The 20,512-nt window shown below is 35.1% G+C and overlaps 1 protein-coding gene across 1 annotated transcript in view; it reads left to right on the forward strand.

The window, feature by feature from the left end:
* Positions 1-20,512, forward strand: part of ANKRD26 (ankyrin repeat domain 26) — a 96,433-nt gene that overhangs the window by 47,434 nt on the left and 28,487 nt on the right. Inside the window, 11 exon segments of the mRNA XM_017853026.1 lie at positions 455-525; positions 4,901-5,067; positions 7,289-7,438; positions 9,585-9,618; positions 10,204-10,345; positions 13,572-13,785; positions 14,871-15,054; positions 15,601-15,738; positions 17,134-17,152; positions 17,155-18,089; positions 19,493-19,645. Coding sequence (XP_017708515.1) covers positions 455-525; positions 4,901-5,067; positions 7,289-7,438; positions 9,585-9,618; positions 10,204-10,345; positions 13,572-13,785; positions 14,871-15,054; positions 15,601-15,738; positions 17,134-17,152; positions 17,155-18,089; positions 19,493-19,645 — 2,207 coding nt within the window.

Below are 20,512 nucleotides of genomic sequence, written 5' to 3' on the forward strand. Positions count from 1 at the left end.
CTTTATATATTCCTACTGTATCATAAAATTTTGTTTTGTTTCTGACAGTTTAGCTCATTTACGTTGGGTGAATGAATTTGTGAGTGAATCTTTGAGACGTTTGTATGGGTTGAACCTATTGTCTAGTGTTAGTAGTCTCCCCAAGTGGTTTGTTGAAGTTTTGGATAATAGTTGAAGTTGTAATTAGATACTTCGTTAAGCTGATACTTAGAAGTATTTCTTACTGAGAAGTAAATGTTCCACTAAAGATTAGGCTTCATTCAAACTTTTTGTGATTGCGCCACTGCACTCCAGCTAGGGTGGCAGAGTAAGGCCCTGTCTCAAAAACAAATAGAAGAAAACCCTCTCAATTTATAAAATAAAAATAAATGTTATTTTCTGTTTCTATGAAGACTATACCTTTTACCTAACTGTTCTAAGTAGTTCGTTTAACTAAATATTTGGATTTTTTCAGCTGAACATGACTTAGAAGTGGCATCAGAAGAAGAGCAAGAAAGGAAAGAAAGTGAAAATAACCAGCCACAGGTATTATATATATTGTTTTAAATTTCTCTTTTAATGTTGTTTTCTTTGCTTTAATGATGTAACATCTTTCAAATGAAATTACCTTTCAGACTAGCCTTTTAGAATCAATAGATCATTATTTAATATTTAGTATTAAAAGCATTTAGACTAGTTAAAATATTCTTAGAATGTATCGTAACCTATAGCTAATCTTTTGTCTTTGTTTTTGTTATAGTTAATCTTTACCCTTGGAATTGAAGCCAGAAATTTCCTGAGTATTGTTGCCTCTTTCATTTTTATATTACATGATAAAGATGGTAACATCAAATATTGAATCATATTATTAAACAATAGAAATTATGAACATTTTAACACTGATGGCCACTGAGTTGAATTCATCTTAAAGGAGTAATCATTCCCAATGGTTCAGGATTTACATTCTTATATTCCTGGTCACTGATTCCAAGGTTAAAGATTTATTCTGCCTTGTGATCTCTGTCAGCTTCAGTGTCTACATTCAGGGAAAGAATGAAGTCAGAAAATCAACCCAGTTATTAAGAAAATCATTCCTTTTAGAATGGGATCTTTCCACTGTTAGGATATAAACAATAACTTTCTGATTATTTCAGTCTAGGAAATCAGTAAATATTACGGAATTTTTTTATCCACTATTAATGAACCTTAGAATATATAAGAATTGGACTTAAGCTGATAGCCTATACAGATGCATAACACCATATTATGGTATATAATTTCAATCAAAATGTAAGGATTTGCTTTTCTTTCTGATTGTTGTTTATTTTGGCTCCAAATGATTTAAAGTTTCCCTACTCTCCAGTTAGAAATCTTTGGAAAAAGTACTTAAATGCACTGTAGTAGGTGCTCAGTATTTGAGGTATGGTAAGGTAAAATCTTTTTAAGTGAGGATGCCTTTGTAATGCTACAGATCATCTGCTAATTTATTTTTGGTAGATTTAACATGTAATGAATTAAGTTTAATCCAAAGGAACAGTGAAACACTTAACTTTGCTAGTTCATGCTTTTCTTCTATTTTAGGCTAAGGCAAATTAGTTTTTACTTCTTAGTTACTATTCCAGTGATTTGGGAGTAACTAAACATAGATTAAGTTTAACAGTTAAATTGTAATTATTTCCTAATTGTTCTTTGTCCGTACTTGATTACTCAAGGATAAAGTTATTTTAAAAACATGCACCCTGACAGAAAAGACATCTGAAAAACAAAACAAGCAAATTAATCTTTCACTTTCACGTCTGCAAAAAATGTCTCAAGAACCAGAACTGAATAAGGAGTGTGATAGAGAGGATGTGTCTGTATATTCAGGACTTCCTGGTGTGCAAAACGGTGAAGAAATGTCAACCAAACAAGGCAAATTAGAGTGGAAAAATAACTTAAAACTCATCACAAATGAGTTAAAACAGAGCTGTGGTGAAACTTGTGAAAAATACAAAATTACTGCTTATCCTGGGGAAGAGCCACTACATGATAACTCTAAAGGAGGCGCAAACTTAAAGGAAGTACCCTCTTCTTTGACAAATAATATACTTGATTGTGATGAAAAAGATTCTCCTGTCTCTGTACTATACCAGGCATTGCCTGAACAAAAAGAACCCAGTCTTGAAGATGGCTTTTCATCTCCTTCATACTCTGTGTCCCCAGACTATGTCTGCCAGTCATATTCTAAGACTTATTTAAATGAAAATAAATTAGGCCATGGAAATGTTAACAAACCAGACACTGAACATGTTTTAACACAGATGAGAATTTTATAATGATAGAGAAAATAAAAAAGTAAGGAACCCAGAAGTAGTTACAGGTGAAATGAAAGAAGAATTTGATATGCAAATGACAAAAAATATGAACCAAAGTACCACTAATTGGAAATTAGACATCAGACATGTGCCTCAGTCTAGTGATCCAAAAAGACCTTTTGATTTGATCTGCTCCAAAGAAATGAAGCATATGATTCAAATAAAAAGGCACAGGATTTCTGCTGGTACAGACGCTTATAAGAAAACAAAACCAATACAGAACTTGTTCCAGAAGCCATTATATGATCATTGCAGTGCTCCTAACTATAAAAGCATGGAACCTGAATTAGAAAATGTGAGGTCTTCTCTACCACATAGTGAGAGAACATCACAAGTATCTCTAAAAGAAGAATTACAGCAAGATATGCAAAGGTTTAAAAATGAGATAGGCATGTTAAAAGTAGAGTTCCAGACTTTGGAGAAAGAAAAAGTCCAACTTCAGAAAGAGGTAGAGGTTTGCTTGCTGCTACTCTTTGTTTTTTTCTCTATCAATTATTTGATCCATTCTGATTTTCTGCTTATGAAGAGCTCAAGTATAAAATGGTGTTACCTAAATATGTAATTGTGTGTAGAAATAGATTATTTCTGCTAAGTAGCAGGAGTTAAGGAAAATGTTCTCAAAATCTGTGTTCCTTAATCAACTTAAGAAGTCTATGAGTCTTCGCTCTTCTAAGTGACATGTGGACTGGGAAACTAATTTAGCCATATACCAAGTGCCCTTGTACCAGTATAAGTGTAAAGGAAATTGCTTTATGAAAGGTAATAAGTGCTAGGGTTTTTTTCCATATTGACTTAAAAATGAATTCCTTTTATTTAAACAAGAACATGGCAATACAGTGGGAAAGAAGCAGTGACTGAAAGAGATATAAAAATGTTTCTAGCCCTGAGTATTGTAACAAATATTCCCAGCCAAAGGGATCTTTTTAATGCGAGCTTATCTGTTTGACTCAAACTGTTAGAGTTTATAATTCCATTCTGATCACTTTAAAGATTTTTGACAACAAATACATATACTTTCACATATTTTTTAAATCACCAGTCAAATATTTCTGTTGAACCAGACCTTTACATTATGTTGTTTAATAAAGTATGATAAGTTTGGGTGTGTATACCATATAAGTAGCATAACTCCTCAGTCAGCAATTTAGTATTTAACTCCAAAGTAGAAAGCTGAGTTCTGTACATTGAGTTTTAAAGATAAACAATAATCTGCAGATATTCTTCTTTTTCTTTCTTTCTTTCTTTCTTTTTTTTTTTTTTTTTTTTTTTTTTTTTGAGACAGAATATCACTGTATTGCCCAGACTGGGGTGTGCAAGGCATGATCTGGTCACTGCAACCTCTGCCTCGCCGGGTTCAATCCATTCTCCTGCCTCAGCCTCCTGAGTAGCTGAGATTACAGCCGGTTTTGGGGCCCCCCCAACCCCCCCGCCCACCAGCACCGGTAATTTGTTGCTTATTTTAGTAGAGGGACCAGGTTTCACCATGTTGGCCAGGCTGGTCTTGAACTCCTGACCTCATGATCTGCCTTCCTTGGCCTCCCAAAGTGCTGGGATTACAGCGTGAGCCACTGCGCCTGGCCGATATTCTTCTTTAAAAGTAAAAGTAGATGAGGTTACCTACACCCTGCTATGGCTTTAAATTACTTTGCCAGTGTCACGCTTTTAATTCATCTGATTAATTTGATGAATTTATCTGGTAATTTATCTGATTCAGCATTATGGAGTTATATCATCTCTTTTGGTACCATAAAATGCTAGATAATGCCACTTTAGGAGCTCTGGATGGATCATTTAATCTTTCTTGTTTTACTCCCATTATCAGTAGATAATGGGGCTAACTTAGATAATTAATACTTATACTGTGTATCCTCCAGCTATAAAATTTTATGGTTATTGAATGTGAAATTTGGGAAGCATCTCATTCTCCAGAATTCCACACCAGCAACTCACAACTCAGCACTTTCACTCTGTTCCTTATGTTGTGGCAAACTTTGGTTTCTGTGTTTCAGTGAGCACCTTCGCTTTGTTGATATCCCAGGATCCAAATGAGAAAAAGAATTATAAGAGACACTGGGGAAAAGAATAGCTTAGTGCAGAAAGGGGAAAGATTGCTTTCTCTTCCTGGAGCAATGTCACATCCTCTAAATCTGGCTGCATAGTGTAAAATCCAGGTGGTAAAGGCAGAAGAAGATGCATCTTGTGTCTTTGTCTTTTTATTTCTGTTTCTGCCAGTAAAATGGAGTGAAAATTCATAGTAGATAGTGAAGATTGGATGGGAATAAAAGCACAAAATTAAGAAGAGTCCTTGAAATTTTGGAAAATTCTGTTTTACCCAAACAGAAATGAAGCAGACTTTACAAAAATTTCATTAATAAAATTATAATAATAGCTGATAATTATGTAACAATTATATATACAATGATCCCATTAAAGTAAGTAGGAAATATTTTTATTGGCTAAAGTTACCATAGTTAAACTGAGTCAAATGATAAACTCAGTGAAAACAGAGAAATTCTTTTTGTTAAATAAAGTAATAGCAATTCCTTAGTATCAAACTTTCATTGAAGGTTGAAGAAGAAAGGAAAAAACACAGAAATAGTGAAATGGAAGTATCAGCAAACATACATGATGGTGCTACTGATGATGATGAAGATGATGGATTAATTCAAGAAAGAAGGAGTGGAGAAACTGATCATCAGCAATTTCCCAGGAAGGAAAATAAAGAGTATGCTGGGTAAGCCGGTAGCATATTTAACAGCAGATGATTGTTATTGTGCTATAAAACTAATTCTAATTTGGACTAATATTCATGATTAATGAATATTATACTTTTATTATGCAAGGGATATGCAACCTTGTCTTGTAATTAGAAAAAGGCAAATTAACAAACAATGAGATACCAGTTGTTTCAGTCATATTGATATTTTATTTAAAAAATAATACCCATTGATGGCAAACGCGAGAAAAAAGGCATTCTCGTACACTGTTGGTAAATGAAATTGGTAAATCCTTTTTGAAGGATAATTTAGTATGTATTAGAATTTCAAATATTTCCTATCTTTAACCTAACAGCTTCACTTCTGGGACTAGATTCTACAGGAAAATATGACTTATGTAAAAATGCACACATACAAGGACATTTATTATGTATTATGTATAATATACAGTAAGCCTATATATAATATATGTAACATGTTAAAGATAAATAATATGTATTTTAAGGATATTTATATAAACACATTACATATATACATATGTATGTTAAGGATATTTATTATAGTATCCCAAATGTTGGGCTCTCAAATTAATCTGAATATTGCCAAGGGATTACACAGAGGGATCTGTACTCCATGTAAACATTTCAGTATATTGGGTATTTTTAGGGGCTCATGCTCAACTGTTAACACAGTGGGAAATTGCAGTCTCTGTAAATTATGTAGGTATATGAAAGTGATATCTTTGTGCATGTTTTTAGACCATAAAAAAGTAGTTATGACTGGGCGCGGTGGCTCATGCCTGTAATCCCAGCACTTTGGGAGGCTGAGGCAGGTGGATCACTTGAGGTCAGAGTTGCAGACGAGCCTAGAAAACATGGTGAAACCCCATCTCTACTAAAAATACAAAATTAGGCAGGCGTGGTGGCAGGCACCTATAAACCCAACTACTAGGGAAGCTGAGGCAGGAGAATCGCTTGAACTTGGGAGGCAGAAGTGGCAGTGAGCCAAGATTGTGCCACTGCACTCCAAACTGGGCACAAGGTGAGACTCTATCTCCAAAAGTAATAATAATAATAATTACAGATTTTCTGGTGGTAAATCTAACTAGGCTAAAAGTCTATAAAAGTTACCACATTCTTTTCTTTTTTTGACAAGATGGAGTTTCGCTCTTATTGCCCAGGCTGGAGTGCAGTGGCACGATCTCAGCTCACTACAACCTCTGTCTCCTGTGCTCAAGCAATTCACCTGCCTCAGCCACCCAAGTAGCTGGGATTTCAGGCCCGCGCCATCACATCAGACTAATTTTTTTGTATTTTTAGTAGAGATGGGGTTTCACCATCTTGGCCAGCTGGTCTTGAACTCCTGACCTCGTGAGTCACCCGCCTCAGCCTCCCAAAGTGCTGGGATTACAGGCATGAGCCTCCGTGCCCCACCCATTATTTTATTTTCAAACAAAATCATAACTAATCAGAATATTGCTATTTTGGAGCTGCATATAATGACATACAGGTATTCTAAAAGTAAAGGTTTTTTCACCCACCCGGATATTTTCCTGATTTCTTCTTTCATGTTATATGTGTATCATTCTATTTTTAAAACTTCGTTAAAAAAAACTTCATTTAAGTGAAAAACAAAATCAAAAATATAGCCCAAATCTAATTGCTACTTCCGTGTCTAAAGATCATTGCTTATAATCTGTGAGCTCCAGCCTTTTACTGTAGCATTCAAGTTTAGTGTAGCATTCACCTCTCTGTAGTTTCTTTTTTTTCTTCCAAGTTCCTAGGAAACATCTAGACTCTGTGGGCCTAATCTCTGCTTACCTTCTATCTCTAGGTAGAATGGTTTTCTCTCACTTTTTTGTCTTGTGAACTCCTCTATTTTGTCTCTTCTGTTTTAAAACTGTCCTTATGCTCAGATGTACCTTTTCATATATTAACTCTTACATATCACATTTTATCATAATGGTATGATAAAATTATGATTTTTGAAGCAGGGAATATACATTTCCTCTTATGTTGTTGGTAATTTGTGTTTTTTGAATTAGTGAATGAATTGAGGTGGAGGAAATGTTGGAATTTTATAAAAATTTTTTGGTTGTCAGAATTATTAGAAAACATTGGCTTTTTAATGGCTTTTAAATTTTTTTTTATTCTTTTTTGTTCCTTAACTCTCTTTCTGCATTTTGTTTCTTTTTTTCTTTTTTCTTACCTGTCATTTCCCGTGGCTTTTTTAAAGTAGTGGTCCTGCCTTGCAAATGAAGGAAGTAAAGAGAACCTCGAAAGAATCTGTGAATTCACCAGTGTTTGAGAAAGCCAGTTTACTAACTGGTGGCCTGCTACAAGTGGATGATGACAGCAGTTTAAGTGAAACAGATGAGGATGAAGAAAGGTAAAATCTGTGATTTCTTTATTTCTCTATGGAGGAAGGTTAGTAATAATTTTTTTTCTGAAAATAGAGTGATGTAGTCTCCCAAAGCTAGAGAATATCGACTGTTTCCATGCTGCCGAAAGATTAAGATGAGGACAACTTTGACAAGCAGCAGTTTCAATAAATGGTCACCATGGAGCCCTGACTGTAGTGGATGGGCTTTGACAGTGTTTGAGAGAACTTGGACTGAGAGGCAGTAGGTAAACGGGTGGTAACTGAAGAAGAATGTGGGATTCAAGGGAGCCTTCTTTCTTTTTTATTTTAAAATGTAAGCTTTTAGAGTATATTTACATGCTTTTGGGAGTGACCCAGTAGAGAAGGAAATGCTTATGCAATTTAGTTTTGTTTGCATGTCTAAGCCTCAGAAAGCTTGATCCATTATCTTTTAAAGATTTATAATGAACTAACTGTTCTTAGAACTTCTATTTATGTAGTTTTTTGCTGTATAAAAAGAGATTGTTCATTTAGAATTGTTTCAGAAATGGAATATTCTTATATAATTGAATGTGTCGCTGACAATCTAAAAGTTAAACTATCATATATGGATTTTAAAAAATTAATAATAAACATGCAAACCATGTAGGTCATACTGAATTGAATTTAAATAATTCTTGGTAATTGAAGATATCAGAGTACTTTTGACAATAGCATCATGAACAGCTATGATTTTGTAAGACTAAAAGATCAGGTGTATTAACTTAATAGTTGTTTAGATTCTGGGGAGAAGGGGAGGATTTTGTTTATGTGCAGTAGAAAATTAAACTGTTGACAGTCTATCACAGACTTAGATTATAAAGTTCTAAAATATTAAAAACCATGTTACCTTATGCTAATAGTGTCATTGACATGTATGCTCAATAAGGATTTTTTTTTTTTTTTGGCAGAGTCTTGCTCTGTTGCCCAGGCTGGAGTGCAGTGATGTGATCTCAGTTCACTGCAACCTCCGTCTCTTGCGTTCAAGCAATTCTCATGCCTCAGCCTCCCAAGTAGCTGGGACTACAGGTGCACACCACCATGCCTGGCTATTTTTTGTATTTTTAGTAGAGACAGGGTTTTGCCATGTTGGCCAGGCTGGTCTTGAACTCCTAACCTCAAGTGATCTGCCCACCTTGGCCTCCCAAAGTGCTGGGATTACAGGCATGAGCCACCATGCCTAGCTTCAATGAGGATTTTTGAATGCATGAATAAAGAGTTGAGTAGATGAATGAATGAACGTTGATGAATTTCTTTAGAAAAAATAAATGTTGAGCTTATTGAAAGTAGGTTTCCAAATTGGCTAGATATAAGGTCTTTTAGTTTAAAAATATTTACAAGATTAAAAAATTATTATTTATAATTATAACCAGAAATAGAATGAAAATATAGATTCATCTGCTATCATATCACTTAAAAACACTTGAAAATAAATATTACTTTCACAGCACAGCAAAATATGTTTTGGAGCTAGAATTTTTGGGTTTGAATTTTGGGTCTGCTACTGACCAGCTATATGTGCTTGGGCAAATTACTTGGCTTTTCTGTGCCTACTTTCTTCCTTTATAAAATACCTAATATTTTATCAACCTCACAGAATTATTGTTATGATTAAAATGAATTTAACATATGTACAGGGCTTAGAATAACGCATAGTACCTGCATTGTGAGTCCTGAAAAAAGCTAATATCGTCATTCAAAAAGGGTTTCCCTCATGTAAGGGTGTTAAGTAATATATTCCAAATAGGTTTTAGTGCCAGTAAAAGCTTGTTTTTATTGAAAAGGTCAATAGCGAAAAAAACCTGGTATATTTCTTTCTATTGAGTAATGCAAGTAACACTGTGTTTTCCTTTTGCTTTGACTGTCAGGAAGCTTGATCTAAATTTGTTTGTTATCATATTAGTATATTTTCTTGTCACTTACTTTTACTTTTCTGTTTATAGTTCAATACCCCTTGTAGAAAGTTATTATCTTTTATATTACCTGTAAAAAATATTCCTGTGAACTTTATGAATAGGGTAATAAATAAATTACAAATGCAGGGCTTTTATTTAAAAAAACAATCATTTTAGATATTCCTTGCATTTTACATATTTACTATTTGCCTGAAAGGTTTTTTTTTTTTTTTTTTTAGGCCTAGTAAGAAAACATCTAATGAAAAGAACAAGGTACTGTAAAAAATAAATTATCAAAATTATTGTTTAAAAAAATACATTATAAAAGATAAAGTGGGCTGGGCACAGTGGCTCACACCTGTAATCCCAGCACTTTGGAAGGCTAAAGCAGGAGGATTGCTTAACTTCAGGAATTTGAGACCAGCCTAGGTAACATAGTGAGAGCCCTATCTCTACAAAAATTAAGAAAAAATTAACCAGGCATAGTGAGCATACCTGTAGTCCCAGCTGCTTGGGAGGCTGAGGTGAGAGGATTGGTTGAGCCCGGGAGTTTGAAGCTGCAGTGAGCTATGATCACGATGCTACACTCCAGCCTGAATGACAGAGCAAGACCCGATGTCAAAAAAAAAAAAAGAAATGAAAAAAAAAACAGAGAATTTTTTGTTGTAAAGATATTTACTTTGAAAAACTGATTAAGAAGCACTAACTGTTGATAATATATCCTTTTAACAAAATCAGTTCTTTAAAAGAAATACCTGGGTTTTGCTCATATAGAAAGGTGGATAATTACCGCTTCTGTATGTGCTATAAATATTTTGGGGACATTTTGAAACAGTGTTATTTATTTCAACCCCATAGGTCAAAAACCAAATACAGTCTGTGGATGATGTTGATGACTTAACTCAGTCATCTGAAACAGCCTCAGAGGATTGTGAGCTGCCTCACTGTAGTTACAAGAATTTTATGTTGCTCATTGAACAACTTGGAATGGAGTATAAAGGTAGGCCTATTGCAGAAATTTAAGGCCTTTTTATGTATCCCACTGTAATGTATGTAAAGTAATAAAGTGAAATGTATGCACACTTAGCATACATTATGCTGTGTTTAATTGGTGGCTACAATGCTGCAACTGTGCAAAGCTGAAGAGATCTTTCTATAATATATTCTTGATATTATTCCTTTGTTAGCTATGTTTTTTGCAGGGATTTTTTTCTCCCAGTTTGTGGCTTGGCTTTTCATCCTCTCTTTTTTTTTAATTTTATTTGTTAATTGTTTTGTTGACTTTTCATTCTCTTAATGGTATCTTTTGAAGAGCAGAAGTTTTTAATTTTGATTAAGTCCAATTTATCTGTTTAATTATGGATTTTGCTTTTTGTATCGCATTTAAGAAGTCTTTGCTTGACACAGGGTCACAAAGATTTCCTCCTATGCTTTTTTTCTAGAAGTTTTATAGCTTTAGGTCTTTGTCTGGGACAAAATCTCACTCTGTCACTCAGGCTGGAGTGCACTGTAACTGCAACCTCCACCTCCCAGGTTCAAGCGATTCTTCTGTCTCAGCCTCCTGAGTAACTGGGATTATAGGCATGTGCCACCATACCCAGCTTTTTTTGTTTGTTTTTTGGGTTTTTTTTGTATTTTTTTGTTTGTTTTTTTGTTTTTTGGGATGGAGTCTCGTTCTGTCACCCAGGCTGGAGTGCAGTGGCACGATCTCCGCTCAGTGCAAGCTCTGCGTCCTGGGTTCACGCTATTCTCCTGCCTCAGCCTCCCAAGTAGCTGGAACTACAGGCGCCCGCCACCAGGCCTGGCAAAGTTTTTGTATTTTTAGTAGAGAGGGGGTTTCACCATGTTAGCCGGGATGTTCTTGATTTCCTGACCTCGTGATCCGCCCGCCTTGGTCTCCCAAAGTGCTAGGATTACAGGTGTGAGCCACCCACCGTGGCCTGCCGGCTTTTTTGTGTTTTTAATAGAGGCGGGATTTCATCATGTTGGCCAGGCTGGTCTCAAACTCTCGACCTCAAGTGATCTGCCCACCTCGGCCTCCCAGAGTGCTGGGATTACGGGCATGAGCCACTGTGCCCAGCCAGTTTTGGGTCTTATATTTAGGTCTGTGATCCATTTTGAGTTCCTATTTTTGTATGGATTGAAGTATGGATTCAAGTTCATCTTTTTGGATATGGACATGCAATTGTTCCAGCATCATACGTCAGAAAGGCTAGCCTTTTCCTACTGCATTTGCCATTATGCCTTTGTCAAAAGTAAGTTGACTGCATACGTGTGGGTCTATTCTCAACTCTATTGTGTTCCGTTGATCTACAGATGCTCCTGAGTTTTATCTCAGGTTTTTGGTTTTTTGTTTTTTGGCTTATAAGCTATGACTCTTTGTTTTGCTATCTTAGTGGTTGCTTTAGGATTTATAGTATATGACTTGAACTTATCACAGTCTACCTTCATATAATGTCATACCACATCATATATGGTATAATTTTGTTATAGTTCTGGTATGCAGTATAATTATAATAGTAGGCTTTCATTTTTTTCTCTCCTAGCCATATCCTTTCTGAATCTGTGGGATTATAGTTAATTTATTAAGTTTAGAAAGTTTTGGCCAATTTTTCTTCACATTTTTTTTTTTCTGTCTCTCTTCCTCCCTCTTTGGGGGCTTATATATTAGCTGCTTGGATTTTTTTCTATAGTTCATTGGTGTCTCAAAGTTATGAATCTTTTCTTTTGTAATGGTTCATCTGTGTTTATTTTTATCTAATTTAGTTTTCATCTTTGACATTGTAATTTGCATCTCTACAAGTGCAATTTGGTTTTTAAAAAAATATCTTCCATGCCTCCACTTATCTTCTTGAGCTTTATTTTGGGGTACAGTTGAATTCTATATAAACAGCTTGACTTTTTCCTATCTTGCTTTTATGATTTGGGCTAATTCCCCACTCCTGAGGCAATACCTTTCTGATTATTCATTGTCTTGAGAAGTATGAGTTTTTCCAGCCTGACTGTGGGAATGAACACTCTTCCCGGTGCTGTGGAAGCACCAGGCAGGATTTCCTCTCTTTCTAGGTGGTTTTTTTCTTTGGTTTCAGGTAGTTTCCTGGCATACATGCACTGTTCATTACACTGCTCAATACCCAAGAAGGGATCTCTGCAGAGCTCCAGAGTTCTTTCTCTGTGCCTCTCCTTCCTCTCTGGTGTCCTGTGATCTCTGTCTACCTTGCATTTACCAGACTCTCAGCTTCATCACTTCAACTCAGAGAGTTTGCTGGATTTTATGTCAGTTTTTCCTCCCCACGTCATGGCCTGGAAACTCTGAAGGCCAAGCTCTGGCCATTCATGAGACCATAAGACTTACTTCCTTTGTTTCTTTTCTTTTCTTTTCTTTTCTTTTTTTTGAGACAGAGTCTCACTCTGTCGCCCAGGCTGGAGTACAGTGGTGCGATCTCAGCTCACTGCAACCTCCGCCTCCTGGGTTCAAGCAATTTTCCTGCCTTAGCCTCCCAAGTAGCTGTGATTACAGGCACATGCCACCACGCCCTGCTACTTTTTGTATTTTCAGTAGAGACAGGGTTTTACTATGTTGGCTAGACTGGTCTCGAACCCCTAGCCTCAGGTGATCTGCTCACCTCGCCTCCTAAAGTGCTGGGATTACAGGTGTGACCCACCATGCCCAGCCACTTCCTTTGTTTCTTGTCTGTCAGGGATCGTTGTGTTCATTGCCTGAGTCCACTGTCTTGAAACTCATTGTTTCATGTATTTTGTCTGTTTTGTCTTTGGTCGTTTCAGGAAAGAAGGAAAGTTAGTACTTGAAGCAGACTGCAGTGAGGCTCAGCACATGCCGCAGACTGGCTGCATGCTTTTCTTCCCCCTTTGCTCAGCTGCTGCTTCTCGTCTTTCATTTCTCAGTGTAGCCACCTCTCCTTCAGGGAAATCTTACCTGGGCCCAGTATAGATCACATTATCTTTTGTGGTCATAGAACTCTGTTTCCTTACAGCATCTATCTGAATTCATAATTGTGACTTTTTTTGTCTTTGTTTCTTCACTATACTTTAAGCTAAGCAAATGCAGAGGTCTTGTCTGTTTTATCTGCAGAGCTTAGTTTAATGTCTTCCACATTGTAGGCCCTCAGTATATAATTGGTCAGTGTCTTAATGAGTTACAGTGTATAGTGTGTTATATGCGAAAAGTACTCATATATTTCTGTCTTGTTTTCTCCCTGATACAGATTCTGTTAGCCTATTGAAAATCCAGGATGCAGCTCTTTCGTGTGAAAGATTACTAGAACTTAAAAAAAATCACTGTGAACTACTTACAGTAAAAATTAAAAAAATGGAAGATAAGGTTAATGTACTACAAAAGGAGCTATCTGAAACAAAAGAAATAAAATCACAGTTAGAGCATCAAAAAGTTGAATGGGAACGAGAACTGTGCTCTTTGAGGTATGATAGCCTAGTTTTAAAGAAATGTTTAACTGTTTGTACTAAAGATAATATAGAATTCTTGTCATTGCTGACTTACCTTCTGGGGCTTAGCAGGGAAGAAAGCTTAGTCTTGTGGAGTGTGAAATTCTTGGAAATAATATAACTAGTTCTTAACTATGAACTTCTACTAAATATATATTCTTTTAAATCACTTTAATGGCTATGTAGAAGTTTGTCATACAGAAGTCTCATTATTTATTTAATAGAATAAGTTTTGGGTTTACAATTTTTTTGTATTACAGTTAATGCTAGAAGGAATACCTTTTATAAATGTTTTCTATATTTCTAATTATTTACTTTGAATAAATTCTTCAATATAGAATTGTTCATAGGAATTTTTTTTAAAAGGCTTTTGATCCAGATTTTTAAATTGTTCTCAAGAAAGTTTATGTTAATTTACGTTTTAATTAATAGAGAATGAAATGCCCATTTTTTCAACCTAAATTTTTTTTTTTTTGAAATGGAGTCTTGCTGTGTTGCCCAGGCTGGAGTGCAGTGGCGCGATTTCAGCTCACTGCAACATCCGCCTCCTGGGTTCTCTTGCCTCAGCCTCCTGAGTAACTGGGATTACAGGCGTATGCCACCACACCTGGCTAATTTTTTATATCTTTAATAAAGATGTGGTTTCACCCTGTTGGCCAGGCTGGTCTCGAACTCCTGACTTCAAGTGATCTACCCTCCTCAGCCTCCCAAAGTGATAGGATTACAGGCATGAACCACTGGCACCTGGCCAAAAAGAAATTTTCAACTTGCATCTTTATTGAATCATTTCCAATATCCTTTTCCATAATATTTACCAGAGGTACTTGTAACAGAAACCTACCAGTTAACAGAATGTTCTTTCATCACTGCCTTTCAAGCATATATGTCCTTTGGAAAAGACTGAAGTGAGAAATTAAAAATCAGAGAACTAGAAAGGAAAGATATTCAAGAACATAGAAATTGTATTAGGGTAATAAACCAACATATGAAGCAGCAGATCACACAATGAACTTTTTATTTTGTAACAATACAGATTTTAAGGTAAGCATCTTTAACTGCAGATTTAGCTTAAACCAAGAAGAAGAGAAGAGAAGAAATGCTGATATGTTGTATGAAAAAATTAGGGAACAGTTAAGAAGGAAAGAAGAGCAATATAGGAAAGAAGTTGAAGTGAAACAACAGCTTGAACTGAGTCTCCAAACACTGGAGATGGAATTGAGGACTGTAAAAAGTAATTTGAATCAGGTAAATTAATTTTGGATAAAATTTTATATTTTAACTTTATTTCATCACTATTACTTATCCTTTTGATTTAATATATATTATCTAGGTTAAAAACAAAAATGTTATCTCATCTTAAGCTGACCTATGACCTTTATAACTAAAATTATTCATGGTAAATCTTGACACCTAATAGATGCTCAGTCTCTGTTTTCTAAATGAAGGAATGGAGGATAAGTTGAGTTTAATCACTAACATAAATGTTAATTTAGGCATTTAATGTTAAAATACAGGCTAAATATCTCTAAAATTATGATGAAACTAGTAAAATGTTTGACATTTTATTTCACAATTCTTTATTTGCCTGTATTTAAGACCCGTTTTTGCTCTTTGATGAATTTAGCTGACATTTATGTGATTAAAATTTGAGTATTTCTTGAGTAATAAAGGTTCTTGCATTTTAATATGCTATTTCCTTTTATAAGTTTTTTTGTTTTAAAATTCTGCTCTTGATTAACCTTTTAGACTTTTAAAAAATGCTAATAGACCCAAAACTTAATATATCTCTAGGTCGTACAAGAGCGAAATGACACTCAGAGGCAACTTTCTCGAGAACAGAATGCCAGAATGTTACAAGATGGAATTCTGACCAATCACCTTTCCAAACAAAAGGAGATTGAAATGACTCAAAGGAAAATGAATTCTGAGGTATTTATATTTCCTTTAGTCATTTTCAAATATGTGTGTATATATATTTGTATGTGTATATATTTTAAAAACCAACTATATATGCATCTTGGAAAGTATTGAGGATTTTAAGCCATATATGTATATCTTGGGGTGGTGGTAGCGTTTTGGTCCATTGGAAAAAGTGATGTTCTTAATTCAGCTCCACTTGTCTGCAGCAGTCAAGTAACGACATTCAGAATGGCCTCATCCAAAGGAGAAGCTTTTAATATCTTCCATAGGAATTGATGGTCTTTCCACAATCTCAAAACCCTTGCTACTAACAATAGATGCTTGAGTTTTTGGAAGTGATTTCATCGCCTTGATATATTAATGGAGAGGTTAGTTTATTACTTCTACTCACAGGAAGGGAGGAAAAGTACAGCCAGTTCAGTGACCGTATTTTGGATATTAATCTTCTCACTTTTGAGAAGAGTAATAGTGTGCTGCAAGTAGTATCTTATTTATATGCCATGATATATACTTAGTGATAATTTAGTAATAAGTATTTTGTTCCTAGTAAAACAGTTCGGCATATTTCTCCCTGTTTCACATTATTACGGTTTTAAACATTATGAAGCGGAAACAAAAGTTATTGCGACAACAAATCATCTCATGATTTTCTAAGAGGAGCTCTACAGATTTTGTCCTATTTACCATTAGTGTTGTGAAATAAAAGTCTTCTTTTGTATTTAAATATTTATACCACAGAAATAACTGATTTAGTGAAAGAAGACTACAAATAGAATCAGAAGCCCCAGGGAAAATCATACAGCTGCTTATATTTTTTTTAACTTTTCCTTTTCAAAATCGTGATACTAAATGAGTCCATTGATATAGTAGAAGTGCTTAGTACAATGCCTAGATTTATTATTCATCAATAAACAAAATTGTTATAACTGACTATAAAGATGTGAGAAAAGTATAGAATATTCTCAGAAAAAAGAAACTTGAAAAACTTCGGGAAATTTCGTCTGTCCAGATATATGCAGAGCCAAGGCTCTTCCTGTGGGTTGGTGTATGGGTTAGATATCAGAATATAAACCCAATTTTTTAATGTGATCAAATTATTAATCTTTTATGCTTTTGAATTTGTTGTACTTCAGGGAAAGGCCTTTCCAATTCTGAGATTCTTAAAAATTTTCTAGTGATTTCTTTTTTACTTTCATGGATTAATTGTCTTCAAATAAATTTTTGAACTTTGGGGAGTTAATACTCTATAAGGTTTGAGTTTTGATCCAACTTTTTTTTTCAATTGGATATACACTTGTTGCAACCCTTTATTGTAAAATGTACAGCTTATTCTTTAATTTCAGAGGAAATCATGATATGTCTTTTTCTTGGGTGCTAACTCAAAGTTTCCTTTGTTTTACTTAGAATTCTCATAGTCATGAAGAAGAAAAGACCTATTGCATAAAAATAGCATGTTGCAGGAAGAAATTGCTATGCTAAGGCTAGAAATAGACACAATAAAAAATCAAAACCAGGAAAAAGAAAAGAAATGTTTTGAGGACCTTGAAATTGTAAAAGAAAAGAATGAAGACCTTCAGAAGACTATAAAGCAGAATGAGGAAACATTAACACAAACAATATCCCAGTATAATGGACGGCTTAGTGTTCTGACAGCTGAGAATGCAATGCTAAATTCTAAACTGGAGAATGAAAAGCAAAGCAAGGAACGACTGGAAGCAGAAGTTGAATCATACCGTTCTAGATTGGCTGCTGCTATACATGATCGTGATCAAAGTGAGACATCAAAAAGAGACCTAGAAATTGCTTTCCAGAGAGCAAGAGATGAGTGGTCTCGTTTACAGGACAAAATGAATTTTGATGCGTCTAACCTAAAAGATAACAATGAGATTCTTTCTCAACAACTATTTAAAACTGAAAGTAAACTCAATAGCCTAGAAATTGAGCTCCATCACACAAGAGATGCCCTCAGAGAAAAGACTTTGGGTTTAGAACGGGTACAAAAGGACCTAAGCCAAACCCAGTGTCGAATGAAGGAAATGGAACAAAAGTATCAAAATGAACAAGTTAAAGTGAATAAATACATTGGAAAGCAGGAGTCTGTAGAGGAGAGATTGTCTCAACTACAAAGTGAGAATATGCTGCTTCGACAACAACTGGATGATGCCCACAACAAGGCTGACAATAAAGAGAAGACAGTGATTAATATTCAAGACCAGTTTCATGCTATTGTGCAGAAACTTCAAGCTGAGAGCGAAAAGCAAAGTCTTCTGCTAGAAGAAAGAAATAAGGAGTTAATCAGTGAATGTAATCACTTAAAAGAAAGGCAGTATCAATATGAAAATGAAAAGGCAGAAAGAGAAGTAAGTATCAAGAAAGATAAATATTTTTCAAACCTCCCGAAAGAAAATTTAAAATAATATACGGTTATGTAGTTAACTATAAAAATAAATAGATAAGCTTATTTACGCTATCAGTTTAGAAACATCCCTTGTTTTCAGCAAATAAAAGAACTGAGAGATGCTTTACTTTGAGTAAAGACATTGTATCATCTGTGAAATTTTGAGTTTTAAGTTATGAATTGTTAATAGACTAGTATGAATGGTAAACTAATGTGAATAATGTAGTCTTTTACTGCTGAAGATAAAATTTTAATGTTTTTATGTTGCCACATCTTAAGAACATTTCCATTTATCTGCCACCATGAAACAGATAAATGGAAATGCTCATACTTGAAATGAGTATTTTGAAATTAAGATTCAATTAAGTGTGTTATTTTGACAGTTAATTCCAGATTTCCCAGATAAACTGAAGTATATTGCTATATCTCTTAATACTTTTCTGTCAGTAGCTTTTATATATTTCAGTTGATGTAATTTTATTTTATTCTTGTCAATTTGAATTGTCTAAAAATATTTCAATCTCAAATTACATATTGTTATGATCTCTCAATTCTTTAAAGCATGTACTTTTTATTAAACCATAATTTGGGACAAATGTGCACTTTAGCAACCATATTTGATTTAATCTCCCCACTGGTATTTATAATTTACTTTGAATATATTATGAGCAAATAATTTGCTCATAATTTTCAATGCCCAGTGACTATCATTTGGGTATAACTTTGTTCAGTACAAAGATAAGTGTAGTGATTTGTGATTTATTAGTTTGGTATTGGACGACCATTTTCACAATAATGAGTGGTGGCAGGATTCACAGGCAGCAAGAATGGAGTGAGCAGGGGAGAGTCATAGCAGCTGAGGTCAGGGAGGCAGGTGGAGGCCAGGTTACCTAGGGCCTCTAAGGCCATTGGAATTTACCTGTATTCTGAGATAGGAATCTTTTGGAATAATTTGAGCAAGCAATTGAATATGTGAGGAGCTCTGAAGTTGATCTGATGTTCTAATAAAAAAGAGCAAAAATGTTTCATAGGGTACAATTAATCACTACCAGTTCCACTCACATAACTATTTCGATACTTCAGTAGGTTGTTAAGCATTATAAATTCATTGGGGGATGAATGAATAATGGGCTGAATCTGTTGTCTAAGTAACGTCATACCTAATTGGCAGGAAGATAACACCTGTGTCCTTAACTGAATTCAGTAATAAACAGGAATGTGTACATATGAGGACAAGAAGGTGAATCAATGTATGTGGTAATTTTTAAAATTATATATGTCATAAATATTATTAACATAATTTATTCTTTTACATAATTAATAATAAGGTGGTTTATAAAATCAGTAATAAAAATGTCTTATCAGGTTGTTGTGAGACAACTTCAACAAGAACTGGCTGATACCCTAAAAAAACAATCTATGTCAGAGGCTTCACTGGAGGTTACATCACGTTATCGTATTAATTTAGAAGATGAGACACAGGATTTAAAGAAGAAATTAGGTCAAATCAGAAACCAAGTATGTATGAAATTTAACATGTCAACAGTTAATCTATAACTGGTTAAATATATAGTGTTTTATCATACTAATTTAGTGGTAATTTAGTAGGTAACCTTCTTTTGTATTTTCGTTATAATTAATTTAAATTTTATTAACTTTTTTTTTTCTTTGAGATAGAGTCTCGCTTTATCGCCCAGGCTGGAGCACGGTGGCACGGTGGCACAATGTCTGTTCACTGCAAGCCCCACCTCCCAGGTTCACACCATTCTCCTGCCTCAGCCTCCCGAGTAGCTGGGACTACAGGTGCCTGCCACCACGCCTGGCTAATTTTTTGGTTTTTTTTGTTTTTTTTTTAGTAGAGTCGAGGTTTGACCGTGTTAGCCAGGATGATCTCCATCTGCTGACCTCGTGATCCACCTGCCTCAGCCTTCCAATGTGCTGGGATTACAGGCGTGAGCCACCGCGCCTGGCCTAAATTTTATTATCTTTATAATACACTTGCTGCTTTTTTTTTTTTTTGGAGACAGTCTCACTCTGTTGCCCAGGCTAGAGTACAGTGGCACTGTCTCAGCTCACTGCAACCTCCACCTCCCGGGTTCAAGCGATTCTCCTGCCTCAGCCTTCTGAGTAGCTGGCATTACAGGTGTGTGCCAGCATGCCCAGCTAATTTTTTTTTTTTTTTTTTTTTTTTTTTTTTTTTTTTGCAACAGAGTCTCACTCTGTAGCCCATGCTGGAGTGCAGTGGCATGATCTTGGCTTATTGCAACTTCCGCCTCCTGGGTTCAAGCGATTCTCCTGCCTCAGCCTCCCAAGTAGCTGGGATTACAGGTGCCCACCACCAGGCCTGGCTAATTTTTGTATTTACGGTAGAGATAGGGTTTTGCG

Source organism: Rhinopithecus bieti, unplaced genomic scaffold, assembly GCF_001698545.2.
Source record: "Rhinopithecus bieti isolate Rb0 unplaced genomic scaffold, ASM169854v2 scaffold_35615, whole genome shotgun sequence".
Classification (NCBI taxonomy): Eukaryota; Metazoa; Chordata; class Mammalia; order Primates; family Cercopithecidae; genus Rhinopithecus; species Rhinopithecus bieti.